Source organism: Rhinolophus sinicus, linkage group LG02 (genome assembly GCF_036562045.2).
Source record: "Rhinolophus sinicus isolate RSC01 linkage group LG02, ASM3656204v1, whole genome shotgun sequence".
In the NCBI taxonomy this organism is placed as follows: Eukaryota; Metazoa; Chordata; class Mammalia; order Chiroptera; family Rhinolophidae; genus Rhinolophus; species Rhinolophus sinicus.
This window is the reverse complement of record NC_133752.1, coordinates 171,915,176-171,933,941: the sequence shown is the minus strand read 5'-3', so window position 1 is coordinate 171,933,941 and position 18,766 is coordinate 171,915,176. Positions and strand designations below refer to the sequence as shown.

The 18,766-nt window shown below is 35.8% G+C and overlaps 2 protein-coding genes across 5 annotated transcripts in view; one reads left to right on the top strand and one right to left on the bottom strand.

Moving 5' to 3' along the window:
* The window catches only part of ATF7IP (activating transcription factor 7 interacting protein), a 115,387-nt gene extending 98,097 nt beyond the window's left edge, over positions 1-17,290 (top strand). For all 4 annotated transcript variants that reach the window (XM_019744727.2, XM_019744729.2, XM_019744728.2 and 1 more), the window contains exons 11-15: positions 3,162-3,240; positions 5,352-5,507; positions 7,085-7,267; positions 9,382-9,494; positions 13,450-17,290. In XM_019744727.2, coding sequence (XP_019600286.2) covers positions 3,162-3,240; positions 5,352-5,507; positions 7,085-7,267; positions 9,382-9,494; positions 13,450-13,869 — 951 coding nt within the window. In that variant the 3' untranslated portion in view covers positions 13,870-17,290. The remainder of the gene's footprint in view (positions 1-3,161; positions 3,241-5,351; positions 5,508-7,084; positions 7,268-9,381; positions 9,495-13,449) is intronic.
* A 695-nt stretch (positions 17,291-17,985) lies between these two features.
* PLBD1 (phospholipase B domain containing 1) overlaps positions 17,986-18,766 on the bottom strand; it is a 59,590-nt gene continuing 58,809 nt past the window's right edge. Inside the window, exon 11 of the mRNA XM_019744731.2 lies at positions 17,986-18,266. Coding sequence (XP_019600290.2) covers positions 18,090-18,266 — 177 coding nt within the window. The 3' untranslated portion in view covers positions 17,986-18,089. The remainder of the gene's footprint in view (positions 18,267-18,766) is intronic.

Below are 18,766 nucleotides of genomic sequence, written 5' to 3'. Positions count from 1 at the left end.
CTTCGGCATTAGGAGCACAGAGCTCCAACCGCCTGAGCCCTGGGCCAGCCCTATTGCTTGTTTTCTTGATGTCTTATCCCATCTGATAATCCTTACATTTTGATAGACAATTTCAATCTATTTACAGTTATTATAATTACTGATATGGTTATATTTACATCTACTGTTTTGTAATTTTTAAAATTTGTTTTATCTATTTTTTTGTTTCTGTGTGCTTTTTTTTTCTTTTTTCTTTTTAAAGATTTTATTGGGGGAAGGGGAACAGGACTTTATTGGGGAACAGTGTGTACTTCCCGGACTTTTTTTCCAAGTCAAGTTGTTGTCCTTTCAATCTTAGTTGTGGAGGGCGCAGCTCAGCTCCAGGTCCAGTTGCCGTTTTCTAATTGAAGGGGGCACAGCCCACCATCCCTTGCGGGAGTCGAACCGGCAACCTTGTGGTTGAGAGGACGCGCTCTAACCAACTGAGCCATCCGGGAACTCAGCAGCAGCTCAGCCCAAGGTGCCGTGTTCAATCTTAGTTGCAGGGGGCGCTGCTGCCCACCATCCCTTGCGGGAGTCAAGGAATCAAACTGGCAACCTTGTGGTTGAGAGCCCACTGGCCCATGTGGGAATCGAACCGGCAGCCTTTGGAGTTAGGAGCTCGGAGCTCTAACCACCTGAGCCACTGGGCCGGCCCCGCTGTGTGCTTTTTTTCTTGATTTTGTATCTTTTGTTTTTTTGGTATTCTATCTCAATTCTTCTGTTGCCTTTCTACTTTTGTTTTTCAGTTTCTACTTCTGAGATTTCTTATTTGTACATTCATTAATATCATATTTTCCTTTAATTCTTTGATCATATTTTTAACAGCTGTTTTGAAGTCTTTGCTGAATTATCATCTGGCTCCACTTGGAGTCATTTTCTGTTGACTATATTTTGTCTTTAGTTGGATTCTACTTTACTGGGCTTTGCATATTTTTCGAGTAATTTTTGATAAATTTAAAATTTAGTAAATTTTATGAGTGACACTTCTTTAGCAGGTTGATAAGAAATCTTTCTTTTGTTTTCCAGTAGATGGCGCTGGAGGGCAAGTGTTTTATTTTTCTCTTGCGATGCTTGGGCTTCTTGGATCTCTGAGGTTCATTGGAAAATGCCTTGTATTCCCTGGAGAGGCAGGCAGTTCCTCTGTGACCAAGTTGACTCTGTATCAGGGCACCACCCCCATGAGGGAATGTGGTGGGCAATGGGGCACCCAACCTATGAAATCCCAGCACTGGCCCCTTCAGATGTTTTGATGCAGATCTCTCAGATATGGTTGTGTGTTGAGCAGGGAATCCTTTGTTGAATTATAACTGTACAACTTGTAACTTCAAGGGGAGAGGTCAGGGGGACCGCTCATGCTGCCATGCTTCGGAGATCACACTAAAATTTAGGAAATTTTAAAAGTAGATCTTATAGATATGTTGTAGCAAGTGGATTCTGTTACGTTCTTTGAGAATTTTTTAAGAACTGCTATTATTGTATTTTACAGGTTTGTGGTGTTTGTTAAGAAGGTCATTTTCTATGTAGTCATTATCATAACGGCTTATAATTGTAAGATTTAGAATTTATATCATTGTCTTGGAATTGGGCCTGAATTTTCTAACTGTAAGGAATTATTTTCTTTAACGTCACAAAATTTGAGTTTTGCAGATGAAAACCTTAATCATTTCGAGTTAATCTACAGTATAACATATAAAGTAATTATGATTAGCATACTCATATACAGCCATGGACTACTTGACAACTGGGATATGTTCTGAGAAATGTATCATTAGGTGATTTCATCATTGTGTAAACATCATAGAGTGAGTGCAGTTACACAAACCTAGATGTCTAGCCTATTACACACTTAGGCTATCTGGTACAGCCTGTTGTTCCTAGGCTACAAGCCTGTACATTGTGTTACTGTACAAAACAACATTAAGACAAAACGATGCACTCAAGAAAGATGGTAAACACAAGATATATGATGCTGCTGCCAGCATAACACAGCAGACTGTTTTACAACAAATTCTTTGTATAAGTAGAAAGAGGACACTCTAAAATAACAATAAAAAATATTCTATAGTAAATACATAAATCAGTAACATCCTTTATTATTATCAAGTACAGTGTACTGTACATAATTGTATGTGCTATACTTTTATATAGGTGGCAGTGCAGTGGGTTTGTTTATACCAGTATCACCACAAACATGTCAGTAATATGTTGTACTGTGATGTTATCACTAGGCGATGTCACGATGTCACTAGGCGATAGGAATTTTCAGCTACATTTTAATCTTATGGAACAACTGTTGTATATTAAATTCAACGCTGACAAAAGGTCGTTATATGGCACATGACTTTATTAAGTGGTGACCAGATATCACACCTGGTATTAATCTCTTTGTATACATATGTAGATTAATCATATAATAAACTCCATATCCAAATTTTGCAAATTGAGGAAATTACCTTGTAACATAAATTCACATAGCTAATAAGTAGTGGAACTAAAGATGCACTCGGTCTTTTTGACTTGAAGATCCTGGTTCTTTAGGTCTGTGTTGTATTGCTTTCCTTTTTTGTTGCTATTGTATAGTTTTAAACTTTTTTAAAATTACGTTTCTAATGATTTTGGACAATGTTGCCTTTAGTCAATTTGAATGTCAGTTAATAGTACCGTATACCATATCCTATCAGACCATAACATTTTTTAGAGAAAAAATGGATTTAGATTATTTTATCTAACCTAATTCTAGCTTTACAGTTGCCTTTGGTATTTTTGTGAATTAATACTGACAATTTAATGTAGAATTATTCAACATTTTAAATGTTAGAAAATGCATGATGTTGTAGTAATCACTTATTACTTAAGGTACCTAATTATTTTCATAACTCTGAGCAATTGATAGCTTTATTTTTAAAAGCTTCTAGAATTTCTTATGAAAATATTTCAAAATTAGTTTTTATGTGGCAGATGTTTAGGTCATGAGTATCCTGGAGTCATTTATCTGACAAACTATTTCTTCAGGTAAAGTCATTTAGGGATCCAGATTGAACCAGGCGACTTTTTATCCTCATTTCTCCTTAGTATTCTTTCATTTTTCCTTTATGTCTGCCAGAGTTTCTTTTGCAAAATGAATAAATTTTGTTTTTCAGAGTGGCAAAGCCACAGGCAGTGATTCTGGTGGTGTCATTGATCTCACAATAGATGATGAAGAGAGTGGAGTTTCACAAGGTACTTGAATATAAATAATCATTCTGAGTGATGCTTTGATACCATTTTTTCCTCTTAATCCAGTATAATATTCAACGAAGACAGATACTTAGAGTTTATGCCTGGTGTATTTGTATCCTTTCTAAAATGAGAGTTTTTTTAGATTAGAATTTAAAAGTAGAAATCAAATCTTGAGTGAATATGAACAAGGCATAGAGGAAAACAGCAATTAGAAGAATATTTGACTTAAGGAGCACCTCTCTTTTTATATGTTATTTCACTTGATCTTTGCAATAACCCTGTAATGCCCATTTTAGAGTTGAGCATTGACTCAGAGAATATGAGTCAGTAAGGGAACTGGGAATCAAACCCAGGTCTTCTGACACTAATGTTGTGTGTGTGTGTGTGTGTGTGTGTGTGTGTGTGTGTGTGTGTTTTGTTGTAGGTAGTTTTACATGTGCATACACTTAATTTTGGTTATTTGAATTAATTTCCTTTACTAAGTATTATTTAAATAAAAATGAAAGTAATGTTAGGAAGCTTAAGCATGCACACTCAAAATCCTCAATATTATTCTGAGTGATAATATTTAAAAATTATATTGGATAGATATTTGCCAATATTCCAGATTATTCTTCTGCAGTGTTAATAGGTGTTCTATGAAAAGTTCCGTGGTTAAATATGCTTGGGTAATGCTTAGGAAACAAAATTATATTGTTTTTGTTGTTGTTGTTGTTGTTTTTTACTACAGACATCTCTGAGCCTTTACTATGTTAGTTTACAATGTAAATCTCCAGGAATGATTCAAGATATAAAGTAGTTTTCAAACTTATTTGACTGCACAAAATAACTTTTTACAGATATACCTGTAAAACTCTGTGGTGATAATTAAATAATGCGTGTTGAAAATATAGTTAAAACCAGGTGTAAGTTAATTATGACCTTAAAGACATTAAATTTTTAAAAACCTGAAGATTTAAAAAATTATATTTTAGGGAACAAGATAGTTCATTTGGTTTTAGGAAAACAAAATTAAGTAACTATACAATTGTGTCTATGACGGTCAAGTAATTTTTTGGAGTTTTTTTTGGTGTAAAACTACTGTAAAATTAGAAGATTTATGCCATCATTTGTCAGGGTTGAATTTATACCAGTATGATTATTCTTAAAAAGTTTCAAATTGTCTCTGTTGCTTTCACTCTCTTTTTATAGGCAAGTCTAAATGTTATTAATTCCTAGAGGACAAAAATAAGTACAAGTTATTTTTGAGAAGATTCAGATAGGGCTGATTCTGAATAAAAAAAAAGTAAAGTAAGCAAAGTTTATTATCAGTGCTCTTGCCATTTCCCTGCCTCGTGGGATCTCTTTCCATTTCTCCACCTTTGAGTGTACCTTAAATTCTCCTTTTCTAAAGTGCACTGTTCTCCATCAGTACCCAATTAAAACATCACTTGTTAATGCCTTAAATTTTATTTACATTTTAGAACTTTATTTACATAGAAATTTATTTATATTTTAGAATTCCACAGGACTAAAATTAATGGGGATCATTTTTATATTACTCCTTATAGTGGTTACCTACTTTTAAGGGCCTTTTCTGAGATGCAAACATTTATTTCATAGGCTGTTGGAGACCTTTTTGAGATAGACACTCTGTGTATTTTATTTTAAAAACTGGATAGTGTAAATAAGCAACCATCTGTATTATTAAATAAAAGAATCTAAATAACAGTAGAGTACTTGGAATTCAGTTACTCATCAATTTATAGATATTTTTCTAGGAGAATGTCCTTGACATAGATACCTAAATATGTATTAATGTAACAAATGAAATTATTCTAATTGACATATTGAGTTCAGAAGTAGGATTCTTTCATGAAAACAAACAAAGCATAAAACTGTATTTCTGTAAATCTAAATTAGATTTGTGATAACACACAGTGGATTATTTAAGATCTGACTTGGTTTTCAAACTGGCAAAAATACACATAATTAAAATAGAAAGAAATTGTTATTTGAGCAATAAATGTGACTGAGTGGCAAGTAAAAGTAAAATTCACCCGTAAAGGAAAAAACCTGTATTTCTGCTTTTTTTGTATCAATAATCATAGTGCCTCACTTTTAATTCACAGAACCTAAAAAGCTAAATCACACTCCTGTGTCAACCATGGGTTCTTCTCAGCCTGTGTCTCGACCATTGCAACCCATCCAGCCAGCACCACCTCTTCAGCCATCTGGGGTGCCGACAAGTGGACCATCTCAGACAACAATACACTTACTACCTACAGGTAAACTTGCTAAATCATTGAACTGAAGCTTTAGTTTTATCTACAGTGATGTATATCGACTGTGGAATCAAATGGAAGGTTAAATAGAAAATTAATGACTCATTGTTCTTTTGAAGACAGTGTATCTTTTTGAATGCAATGTAATTTAGTTTTGCTGACCGTCTTAAGAAGCAGCAGTGGATATAGAATGCTTATTTAGAAGACTTAAATTGTATGCCTTTTTCATCTGCCACTATGTACAGCAGAAATGAATAGAGTTTTTCTAGACAGGATGGGTGTAATGATTCGTTCTGATCATAGCCAATAAATTATTTAAAGAATTCTTAACTAGTTTTAACTGGCCTAATACTACCATCAGGAGATATACACTAATATTTTACTTGCTGCCTCTCAAGAAGTTTTAAATCAGACATTTTCAAGATGTAGCCTGTATCTCCTAAACTGTTTGGAAGCAAATCAAGACAGTTTTTCTTCATAAAATAGCTCACTGCTTAGAGATTTAGCTGCAGAACACTTATATGAGCACGTTTCTCACTAAGGAAAACACTGAGTTCACATGGAATTTTATCCAGTGAAATTAAAATGACAGTCACCTAATTTTGATAATTTAGAAGGAAATGTCATTATGCAAACCCATGTGCAGTATAGATAATAAAATGAGGAATAAAGAGATGAAGAGAGTATTCCTCTTTGTATACTTTCTTCCCCTTTCTAAAGGCTCGCATTGAAAGGATATGTAAAGATTAAAGTCTTTAGTAAAGAAAACATTTTATCTTTGTTATATCCAGCATTTACCTTCAAATTAATTTTATTATAGAATCCATTTTTCCAAGAGAAAGAAGATTTATTGTTTTTATTATATAGTTTATATGTGGTCATTTGTAAAATGTGATTCTAATTCAGAGAGTTATTAACAAAAAAACTGTTCACTCCTAAATCATTATTGTAGTTCCATGCTGTAAGTGAACATTTAGGACTCATTTTTGATAGATACATATTAACTTCACTCAAGGCATTAGTGCTCTCTGGAACATAGATTAGGAGGAATGCCAGGGTAGAGAAGGAAGAAGTGTGTATATTAATGGATGTTTTATTGTTTTGAGTGCGAGATGGTTTGGTTCACCTGAAGAAAATGTGTTGCAATAGCCCACCAGTTTCTTGAACTGAGGGAATGCAGAGTAACTCTTTTGGATTTATACCCATTTGTAGAGAGTTGGGAGGGCCTAAAATTCCATTCTACCAAGAACAATCTAACATTGGGGAGGGAAAGTTTTCTAAGTCACTGCTATAAGGTCATACTCTCAAGTCTAAACCTTTTCGCTATCATCACATGCTTATTTAGTCAATCTAAAGAGTGGAAAGGCCCTTGGACATGGTTGATGTGCTCTTTTCTGAGGTGAAGTTTGGATTGTTTAATATTAATTTTGTTCGGCCCTATCAAGATTACAAAAGGAGACCGTTATCTCCAGTTCTCTCTTTATTAGAGTTAATTAGTTTATGTGTAAAGTTACCACTTAATACTTTCACTTACCATAGAACTTACTATATTTTAAATACATTTTTCTGCTTGTCATTAGCTCCAACCACCGTGAATGTAACACAGCGTCCAGTAACTCAGGGGACCACAAGACTTCCTGTACCAAGAGCTCCTGCAAACCACCAAGTGGTTTATACAACTCTGCCAGCACCACCAGCTCAGGCTCCCCTGCGAGGAGCTGTTATGCAGGCTCCTGCTGTTCGGCAGGTCAATCCCCAAAATAGTAAGAGACTCTCTTCTTGTACATGGCCCCACGTTACAGGTAGTTTTCCAGCATTTAGTTGGAGTGCCTTTTGTTGACATTAGATTTAGCAAAAAGTGTTTGTCATGTCATATATAAACTATTTTTCATTTTTCTTTTGTTAGGAGAGTTGACCAGAAAAAGTGGACATGCATGTTATGTGATTTGTGTTCTGTATGTTGTCTTCCACTTTAATCATTTATGACCTGTATAATTACAGTACTGTATTTGATGCTGGTCTACACTCTACTCTATTAAGAGATAAATTGCCTAATTAAAGTGAGAATGACTAATTATGACTTAGCCCAGATGATAGAAATAATGGTTATGGATAGCCTCCAATGAGACAGAGTCTTAGATGGCCGAGAAGTAAAACATGGGAAAACATTAAAGAAAGCTTGTATTTTCCACATAAAGATGGCCTGCAACATGCAATTTTTTGACTTTGCTATGGTACAAAAGGAATAAACATTCAGTTGAAACCATACTTTGAATTTTGAATTTGATCCTTTCCCAGGCTAACAATATGTGATATGATCCTCTTTTATGATGCTGGGCACCGAGCCACAGCTCCCGGTCAGCTATGTATTCAATGAGGGTAGACAACTGGTACTCTACAATGTACTATGTTACCAGCATTTTTTAAATATTACGTATTGTTTTTGCATTCCATCATGTCTACAAAATGCCCATCTTTGTCTCCTGCTTCTGGTGAGAAGAAAAAGGCAATTACTCTTGAGATGAAACTCAAGATAATTGCTGAACTGTAGACTAATGTAAGTGTTCTGAGCACATTTCAGGTAGGCCAGGCTAAGCTATGATGCTCATTAGGTGAGGTGTATTAAATGCATTTTCAACTTAACAATATTTTCAACTTACAATGGGTTTATTGGGATATAACCCCATCATAAGTTGAAAAGCATCTGTATGTATTTCTTTTAGTAGTAAAATACATCATTCAAACAGAAGCTTATATTAAAGGTATATTTAAAAGTTTAAAGAAAAACAATAAACTGAACGACCTATAAATTTCCCACCAGGCTAAGAAATGCCTGCCCTTAATTGCACCCCTCTGCCTTTCAGTCAGAGGTAACAATCATCCTTACTTTCTGCTTTTCTATATGGTTTTGCCACCTATACATGGGTATCACTGAAAATAGTTAGTTTTGCAAAATTTAATAGTAAGGACAAATCTAGCTATTTAAAGAAATCACAATAATGCCATTATTAGGTATGGCTTCCAGTAGAATATAAATAAGCAGAGTCTCTGGTTCATAGTCTGGCTTCAACTTTCTCAAATTTACAAGAGCTTTGTTTGGAGAAATCAGTCAAGAGGGTTATGAATGAATTCTGGGTAACTAGGCTCACCACAGTCGGTACCTGCAGAACTATAGTATGGGCCACGTACTGAACATATGGAAGAAATATGGTTGGGGCAATAGGTGGCTCTCAGTTTTCTGCTTATCTTGCCGTGCTGTACGTCAAAACAGTTTTCTGTTGGGTGGATCGAGTATCCTCAGCTGATCAGCAGGGCATGGAGAAAGAGGAACCTCATAACACAAGGCAAGGATAACTTAGTGGAGATTTCTGTCCTGGTTAAAAAGATAAGACAGCAGAGATCTTTGCTAAGACAGCTTCACTTTTTCTGTCTTTAGAATCACACTGCTCCATTCTGATCTGTTTGCCTTCTGCATGTGGTGTACTACCAGTGTTCTAGGATTTTTGTTCATAGTCATTTTGTAAATAGTCATTTCTTTCTTTCTTGTGCTGGATCTCCTCTTCCTTGTATCTCATGTTTTCCTCTTTTCTTGATTTTCTCTCTTACATTGGTGGCACACATCCTCCACTGACTACTTGAGAAAGGGTTTATGGAGATAGTTTTTTTTTTGTTTGTTTTTTTGTTTTGGTTGCTTGCATGTATGAAAATGTCTTTATCCTCATGCGCAAGGGACACTTTGGCTGAATGTAGACTTCACTTTAGAAATATGTTTCCTTTTGTATTTTAAGAACATCACTTTACTGACTTCAAGTGTTTAATCAGTGTTCCACAAAATTTACAATAGAATTCTAATTTATTCCTTAATTTTCTTTTGTAGGTGTCACAGTTCGAGTGCCTCAAGCAACTACGTATGTCGTAAACAATGGACTAACCCTGGGATCAACAGGACCTCAGCTAACAGTGCATCACCGACCACCACAAGTGCATACTGTAAGTGCTGATGCTTGGCTTCGCAAAATTCTCCGTGATAAAGCTTGTCACATATTGTTATAGTTAGCAGTTTTTCTTTCAACTAATTACATCAACAGGAAATGACAGGTCCTCTGTTTTTCCTGCAGGAGGTTATTATTATTTTTTTTCCCCTTCTTCCACCTAATCCAGTTCAAGCCGTAGTTTCTCAGTCTGGTTGTGTGCGACACAGCTCCCTGACCCATGTTGGTATTATGAGCCTTGCGCTCCCCCTCAGCTGAGGCAGTTGGTCGCCAGTTATCAGTTGGCCACTCACAGCAGCCCTCACTGGCTACCAGTCGCTCACGATGGCTGCCGGTCACTCACAATGGCTACCGGCCACTCATGCTTGCCACCGGCCACTCATGGCAGCACACGGTAACCCACAGCAGCTTACACCAACTTCCGGCTGCTCATGGCAGCCCAGCTCCAGGGAGAGCCGTTATTCACAATCGTAGCTGTAGAGGGTGCAGCTCACTGGCCATTGTGGGAATCGAACCGGCGACCTCAGTGTTAGGAGCACAGCGCTCCAACCACCTGAGCCACCGGGCTGGCCCTGAAGAAGGTTATTTAAGAAAATAGATCTAACCATTATGAACAAATGTTCCTAGGGATGATAGTCGTCGAGGATCACTGAGTTTGCTTGTGGTGGCTTACAGTGTACAAAAAGAGTAGACAGCTGGGCATGTGAGGTGAAATAGACCATTTTCACTCATGGTTAAATTAAAAGGAATATTTTTGAGTATTAAAAAGCATATTTTAAAAAGTATTTTTTTGATGTTCTAACTTTATTCTTTTTCTTCAAAACCTTATACCATTTCTAACTGCTATACTGCCATCACCTTATTGTTTTTAACAATCCAATGGTTTTGGGAATTCATTTGTTAAGAGTTAACAGAAAACCGAAGATTTCTCCTTAGATGTTGCCTCCAAAACAATGTCAACTATAAAGCTGTCAAATACTATTACAGTTATCATTTTTTCTTTATTATCCTGTGACATGATTATAATAGTAGTTGGTATGGTATACAGTGTAAATGGAAATACTGGCTTTATGAGGAGGGGTCACTTTTTACCAAGCAAAGCATCCTGTTTTTATTACACGTAATAATGGTAGCATTTATCGAGTACTTACTGTGTGCCAAGCACTGTTAATACCTTACACAGGAACCTTTTAGGACTCTTGCTTTCCTTTTTTAAAGTTATGGCAGCTAATGCACAGAGGTTGGGTAACCAGCCCAAGGTCATACCTTGTAAAAACTCATGCTCTTACACCTTTTAAAAACCCATGCTCTTGGGCCTGTGTTCTTATAGCTATTATTTTTATCCCACTATAATGAAAAAATTAATATGAATGGAGCACTATATACTAGGCACTCTACTAAGTATTTTACATGTATTTTATTTAATCCTCACTTACTAATCTCTTTGATAGAAAAGCATACCATGTCACAAAGACGTTAAGTGGTTACTCAGTGTCATTACCCAAACTAGTGTCAGAGTCAGAGCCTTTTTAAAACTCAGGTTGTCTGATCCCAGCACCTCCACAGTGTTTTCACAGTGCTTCAGTCTGGCCCTACTAGGGTATGTGGCAAATATACCATTACTGTTGAATGCAGTTGCAAATAATTTCTTTCATTCTATATTATTTCAAAAAATATATAGTAAACATATAGTAAACAAATATATAAAATATATTTATACCATAGTTTTGCAAATTTTTTGACCCATCAGAGTTTTTGTTTTTTTTTACCTGATTCCATCCATGTGTGTTGTCTGGGAATAAACTGTGTATTGCACAGGAGGAACATTCTTTTAATTAATTAAAAAATATTTTTAAATGGCAATTTTCAAATGTACGTAAAAGTAGAGAGAATAGTATAACAGTTCCTACATACTCATCTCACATCTTCAACAATTATCAGCGCTTGGTCAGTCTTATTTCATCAGTGGTGCCAGCCACTTATTTCCACAATCATGTATACACCAGATTATTTGGAAACAAATCCCTGATATATTATCTGTTAGACTTTAGTAAAAACCTCCATTGCAATGGCAAAAATGAAACAAAACAATAACTCAGTTGACTTAATTAGTTTTGGGATATGAGCAGGTTCAGAATCCTAGAATTTTAAGAACGAGAAAGGATATTGCAGGCCGTTTAAGCTATTGTCAAACTCCTTAAATTCCTGCGCTCCCTTCAGTCAGGTTCATGGCTTCACCCATCTTCTCTTAGTTTGCTAGCTGTATGTTTGTTTAATGTTCATTTATTAAAGTCATTAAGTCATCTTAGGAAAAAAGATAATTTGAGAGAGGAAATACAGCAACATGGCCAGTATTCATATCATTTCTACTTCTTCAGTTTTCAGTGTTTTATCTTTAAATTTGATTTCTTTTCCTCTAACTTTATATTTATTTTTAGCTCTTTAACTGTAGATTATACCTTTTTCCAGACGTGTATATGAATTTTTTCCACTAGACATATGAATTTCAGGAGATTTACATTCCTTGAAATTACCGTGTTTCCTGAAAATAAGATCTAGCTGGACGGACAATCAGCTCTAATGCGTCCTTTGGAGCAGAAATTAATATAAGACTCACTATTATATAATCCCTGGTGTTACATATATTATATGATCTATGATATGATATAAGACCCGGTATTATATTATATTACATTATATTAATTATAAGATCCCGTCTTATATTATAGTAAAATAAGACTGTGTTTTATATTAATTTTTGCTCCAAAAGATGCATTACAACTGATTGTCCGACTAGGTCTTATTTTTAGGGAAACACAGTATTCATCATATCCTTTCTGAGCTCTTTCTGTGTGCATGTTTCTGATACTAAGTTGAGAAGACCTGGTAATTAAAATGATAGCATCATACCATCACAGAATTCACTATTTAGTATATGCAAATTATCCATTTAATGAAATGCATATTAAAACAAATTTTGTTAAGTGAATTTCAGTTGAGGAAACCTTATTTGTTTCGTGACCTCCAACCTAAAGTCAATGAGCAATGGTATATTTCACTTGAAAAAAAAGGTCACTCATATCCCTATTTCTTGGCTCTCACTTGAATCTTTTTTGAAAAAAATGAACACTGTAATTTTAAAACCTAGATATAATAATAACGTCCAGTGTTAGATAAGTCAGTTTGACTACCTAGGCTTAGTATTCATCCTATTTCATCATCTGGCTTTAACCTTCCTTTCCAAATTTGTCTTTCCTTCTTCACATAGCCCATGTCTAAGTGAAAGTTAATACTTGTTTGCCTATAAGTCTCCTCACTTTCCAGTCCCCATGCCTTTACTTGTGCTTTACCTGTTAGCAAAAAGGTACACAGCTTTTTCTGCATTTCTAAATCCCATCTTTCATGGTCTAATTTAAATGTCACCTGTTTCATGCAGACTGACTAAGAACATAATATACATTCATCATTAAATGTGCTTTTGTTTATAAGAATATGCTTCTGTCTTTATATGGAAAACCAGCTCTAAAATGAAAGTAGAGTTGAATACTCAAATTTCCCATGACAGACTGCCACACATAATTTTTAAAAATGTTACATTATCCTAAAATGAGAATCTGTAGGATAGAGAATTAAATCATGAATTATTTTGTTAGAAATAGATGATTATTTCAGTTTCTGTCAAGATGTTTCATCAGCAAGGGCTTTTATTTCCCAAGGAAAACTCAGTATTGTAGGTCTAGAAACTATAGCAGGTGTTACCTCAGCACCGTTGTTTGGGGCATGATTGGTTACAAATCACCAAATCAGACTTGTTAAATGTAGTATGGCATTTGGTATTTCCCAGTATTCTTGATATAAAACGATTTCTCAAAGTGATCTCAAGGCTGTTTTTGTTCTGGCTCAGAAACCGTCCTTTCTTTGGTCATTATAAATCAACTTGACTCTCTTGTTAGGAGCCCCCACGCCCTGTGCACCCAGCACCCTTACCAGAAGCCCCACAACCACAGCGTCTGCCCCCAGAAGCTGCCAGCACATCTCTGCCTCAGAAGCCACACTTGAAGTTAGCACGAGTTCAGAGTCAAAATGGCATTGTACTGTCATGGAGTGTCCTGGAAGTGGATCGAAGCTGTGCCACTGTTGACAGCTACCATCTCTATGCTTACCACGAGGAACCCAGTGCCACTGTGCCCTCACAATGGAAAAAGATTGGAGAGGTAAAGGCACTTCCTTTGCCCATGGCGTGCACTCTCACCCAGTTTGTATCTGGCAGCAAATACTACTTTGCAGTACGAGCCAAGGATATTTATGGACGTTTTGGACCTTTCTGTGATCCTCAGTCAACAGATGTGATCTCTTCTTCCCAGAGCAGTTAAACCTTGGAGCCTTTATCTCTTCCTCTTTGAAAAGTTCCACTTTTTGGTCATGTTTTAATCTTGTGCATGATACCCATTGTCAAATCCACATTGTGCAAGATTTCTTGGACAGATGTGTATATACACTACATTTGTTTATAATCAGAGTAAAATAAACTTAGCCCATAAAGCAAGTATCTTTTCCTGGACAATTCAAGCTTCAAGGTTTTGAAATGTAAATGTGCACCTTTCTTTAGTTTTGAGGCTAGGGGATATGTGTGGGTGTTTGTGTATTTTTTGTTTTTCTCCCCTATTTATATGTTTATTGCAGTGGAATCTCCATTTTCATTCTCAGATTTACCTCTCTTCCAATATAAAATAGGTAGATGAAAGAATCTGAGGTATGTATCCTGCGTGATTCTGCTTCTAAGGGATCTGTAGATTTTCATAGTTAAATGATTTAAACAGAATCCAAACGAAACCCAAAGAAAGAAATAAAAGGAAAATGGATAAATAGTTTAAAATAGGTTACTTTGAACACAGGAAAGCATCTGTTCATCTTTTGTTTCTTCTGGGTTGTTAATTAGGTCAAAAAACCCCTGCAATGGCCCCTTTCTTTCCTAATGTGACTTTACATTTATTTTGTGCCTTAAAGATTAACTGCAAAAATAAACATGGCCATTTGTCCATTGTTTACTCTTCCCTTTCAGCCTTTCACTCTTCATCTTCCCTTCATCACAAAATATAGCACACTCCCCTGCTGCTTTGTTTGCAACTTTGATGGCTTGTAGTTGGAAGCATTCTAGTTAGGAAGTCTAGAGATTTTCGCTGGGTCAGTGTACTGTCATGTTATGTGTGAAGTTTGATTGATGCTGAAGAAAGCCTACACATTGCCAAAGTGTAAATGCTCCAAACCTTCCTTTCACTTTCAGAAAATGATACCATAATGAGAATTAAAGTTTCTATGAATCAGATTTGCCAAGCAACTATGTAGAAGTTAATCATTCTAGGACTCATGATGATGGTAAAGAAGTTGCCAGTGTCATGCCAATGAAAATTTCAAAAGGGAGATACCTTCTAGATGTATATGAACACCTATCTATATCTGCATGTATATATGTTTTTATCTGCAAGGGTTGCAATGTTGATTATGTGTTCAGGATCATTCCTGTCTACTGATAGAAAGCCCATGTTCAAAATTGTTCCTATTGGCTGGTTTTATGGTCATGTGATAACAATTTGCTTACCTAGCCTAAAAAAGGTTACCTTGGTGAATGTTTTTATTTATATTCACTAATCCTTTTTTTGAAGCTTTCATAGCATTATATAGTCAGGTGAAGAAAGCCCAGTAGAATGAAAACAGCTTATTATTTTAGCCCACATTATGTTTTCTGTCAAAGAAAAAAATTCTCAGATAGTAATCCTAAAAATAGGTTTACTACAGTAAAATAAAACTTTTTATTCCAGATAGTGGAAGGAAGGTACAAGGAACAATTGTAATTATTTAAGGAGAAAGCATATTGTAAGATGATCTGCTCAAATTAGCCTGCCATGGAATTTATAGGCAACAGCTATATTGGATTTACTGAAAGGTGCAAGGCTAGAACTCTAGACTTTTATTTGGGGCATGATTTAATATTGATGAGCACTTTTTTTTGGTTTGTTTCTTCTGGGAAAGAGAAGGGAAGACTAAACTAGAAATAGCTACTGATTATACTTTTTTGTAGCAGTTCACACCCCATGGTACCTTTTTATTTCATGGTACCTTTCTCAAAGTATTACAAATAAGCTTGATTATCCCATTTTGGGAATGCAAGTTTGGTACATTTTTACCCTGACAATACTTGTGTAAGTATTGCCTTGTTGGAAATCATGGGAACTTTTGATATTTCAACCCAAAATATAGAATGTTTATATGGGATTTAATGGTAACAGTGATGTTTGTTACTCTCTACTTTGCACTTCGTCAGAGTAATTTTCACCCTGTTTTAAGTGTGAGTAAGTCTCTTTTCAAAATTATGTTATTGCCAGTAAATTTATAAATTACAAAGACAGCATCTGTTGTTAACAGTTAACTTGATGAGGTAACTATATCTCTCTATTTCACTGGACTCCCTTTTTAAAATATGTAGAGTATTGTGTGCTGTTTAACACAGTAGAAGTTAATGAGAGAAGTGAAGAGTAAAACTTTCTTCCTTGAAAGGTGTTTATTGGGATACCATTTGCTTCACAGAGGGATGTTCCCCACTCTCTCCACCCCCATTGTTGGGTAATAAATGAAAAGTTTAATTGAAAAAAAGAAGTCCTAGAGCAAGGAGCTTAGAATCTTTAGGTAGGTCTATCTCTCTGCAGAACTCTTTAGGCAGGCTGCACCATACAGTTCTCTTAACTGTAATGCATAAGCGTTAACTTAGTTTTTTGTTGTTTGCTCTTTCGCTTACATTTTCTAAATTATCATTTATGCAGCAAGGTGAGTGTTAATATTGCATGATATGCATTTATCTTGTTCCACGAATTTTCCAGTACTGTAAAAGGTTAACAAACAATGCCTGTGGTATCCTCCTCTCGCTTTTATACACGTGCTCTTATAACTCAGTAGAATACTGCAAAGACCTTCCAAGTGTTCTCACCGACTTTTCTCCTTGGGCTATTTCAGTATCCTATGATTCATTTGTGATTTTATCATTGACCAGTCATTGGCCCATTTTATTCTAATTTCCAAAATACCATGTCCCAGTATTAGATTATTGCAAGTAACTCTATCTAAAACCAGTGTATGATTCTGCCTTCCTTACTGGGCAAATGATGTTCTTTTGCTCTTTGCGTTTTCTTTCTTTTTCTTTTTCTTTTTTTTTTACATTTGGGGATTAGAACAATTCTTAAGAGGTGTTTTGTTAGTGTGGCAGACTTAATGTAATTCCTAAAATTTATTCCCCAGCCAATGGGGAGGAATAGGACAATACAGTTTTATCATGCTAAATAAGTTTTTTTTACTTTGTAGAGTCAGCTAAAATAACCATCATTTATATTTAAATGCTGTCTTTTTTTAAGTTTTGTTTGTAAATAAGGTAACTGGGCAATCAAACATTCACTTTTTGGGGATCCTGGGTTTAGTATTTCATCAGCCATTTCAAAATTAAATATAAAAATAAATCCTTTGTAGGAAACTTGCTTTCTGATTTTTCTTTATTGCAGTTGAAAGTGTAAATAATAAGGCAATGTAAGACCTTCCTAATGTCTAATTTAAACTGGGCTATAGCAAGTTGCCCTATTTTTATTAGATTTTAAAGGTTTTGTGGGGTTTTTTTGTTTTTGTTTTTGTTTTTTTTCTTTTCTAAATGTACAGTAGACTGGCGTCTGTATACGTGTTAACTGTAGTGGGATTTTGTCCAGCAAGCCTGAAATTTATACTTTGAAATAAACTACTGGGTTTTTAACATTCTGTGTACTCTGATTCATTCTGATTATTGTCGGCCCTTGTGTTGCTTTCTTTTGAAAGTCTCACCTTTTAAAAATCACCTATTAGACTGTACGATATGGTTTATTTAATTCATTTAGCACTACCACAGCGCCCAAACCACACACAATACAATTCTCTAACTTTGAAAGAAAAATTGTTATGCAGAGTTGCTCCCACATTGTGCTGCTTTTCACTAATGAGGGGCAACAGCATTAAGATTTGCTCTATCGTTTGCCTAGCCTGTACCACAAAAAGGCTCAGCTGAGAGTTGTTGATGCCCAGAAAAATCACTAACTGCACTTCTATTAGAGATTCCTTTGAAAACACAGCTCCACCTTTCCCCAGGGCTTTGTCTTTAAGCAGATCCAGCCAGCGGGAGGGGAAAGAGCACGGAGGAGCACAGGTTCTTAGGAGCCAGGCCTGAAAGGCACTCTCAGATTCCGTTGGCAAGAACTCCTCATCACGGGGCAGACCCACCTAGGAACCTTGATGAGTGTTCTGCATGACCAGGCATGAAAGGAGAATGTGGATTGTGGTGAGGGAGGGAGCAGACTGCCACACCCTCTTGTACAGAAGCTCGTATGCTGAAGCCTGCTATTGCTGCACATACGTAATGTTCGTTTCACAGTGCTACAGTGAGTGCTTGTCAACTACAAACTCAGCAGTGGGAATGAAAGTAACAGGTTAATACATTTTATTAAGGCTAATTTTGAATGGAAAAACAGCTAAAATAGTGCCTTTGGTATCTTACTTGCAGCTTTCTAGTCCCTCTTCCTTCATTTTATGTCAGGTTCAAAATTGGTTTCATGGTGATAAAATCAAAGTTGTAGGCTTCTGGCATCCCCTCATGGAGCGTTTTGTTGAACCGGTTCCAGTGGAAAACAGGGAGGCCGCCCTGTACTGTGGGGCCACTAATGGCATATGCTGTGTAGTGTGCTGCTAGGTAGATATCTGCCACCTACAAAGAGAGGGGGGGAGGGGGAAACATTTTAGAAATGTTGGAAGAAACTTGACTGAATCCCTGTTTATTTTTTTTTCCTGTCCTTTTCCCAAAGTCACAATATTAGCCCCTTTAAAACAATCTTGCGAGCTTCCACAATATATGCTTTTCTGTATCCATTTGGCATTCAAATACGAATTGACTAGTAGAACGAATTGACTAGTAGAATGGTATTAACCACATAGCCCAAAGTGTGACATCTATACTCAAATTACTCAGAATTCCAGCTCCAACATTTATTTTAAAATAAGTCTCTCTGACTCAGTTTTCTCATTTGAGAAGTAGGCTAACAACCTTATTTCACAGAAAAGTTGTCATGAGGTTTACTGAGAGCAAATGCTGGGAGCAGTGCTAGAAAATATTAATTCCTCAAAAGTTGTTATTAATCAGGACAGTGACAAGAGTTGTAAAGTGGAATTCAATATCAAAAATGAGGTTCGTGGTTCTCAAAAACACCT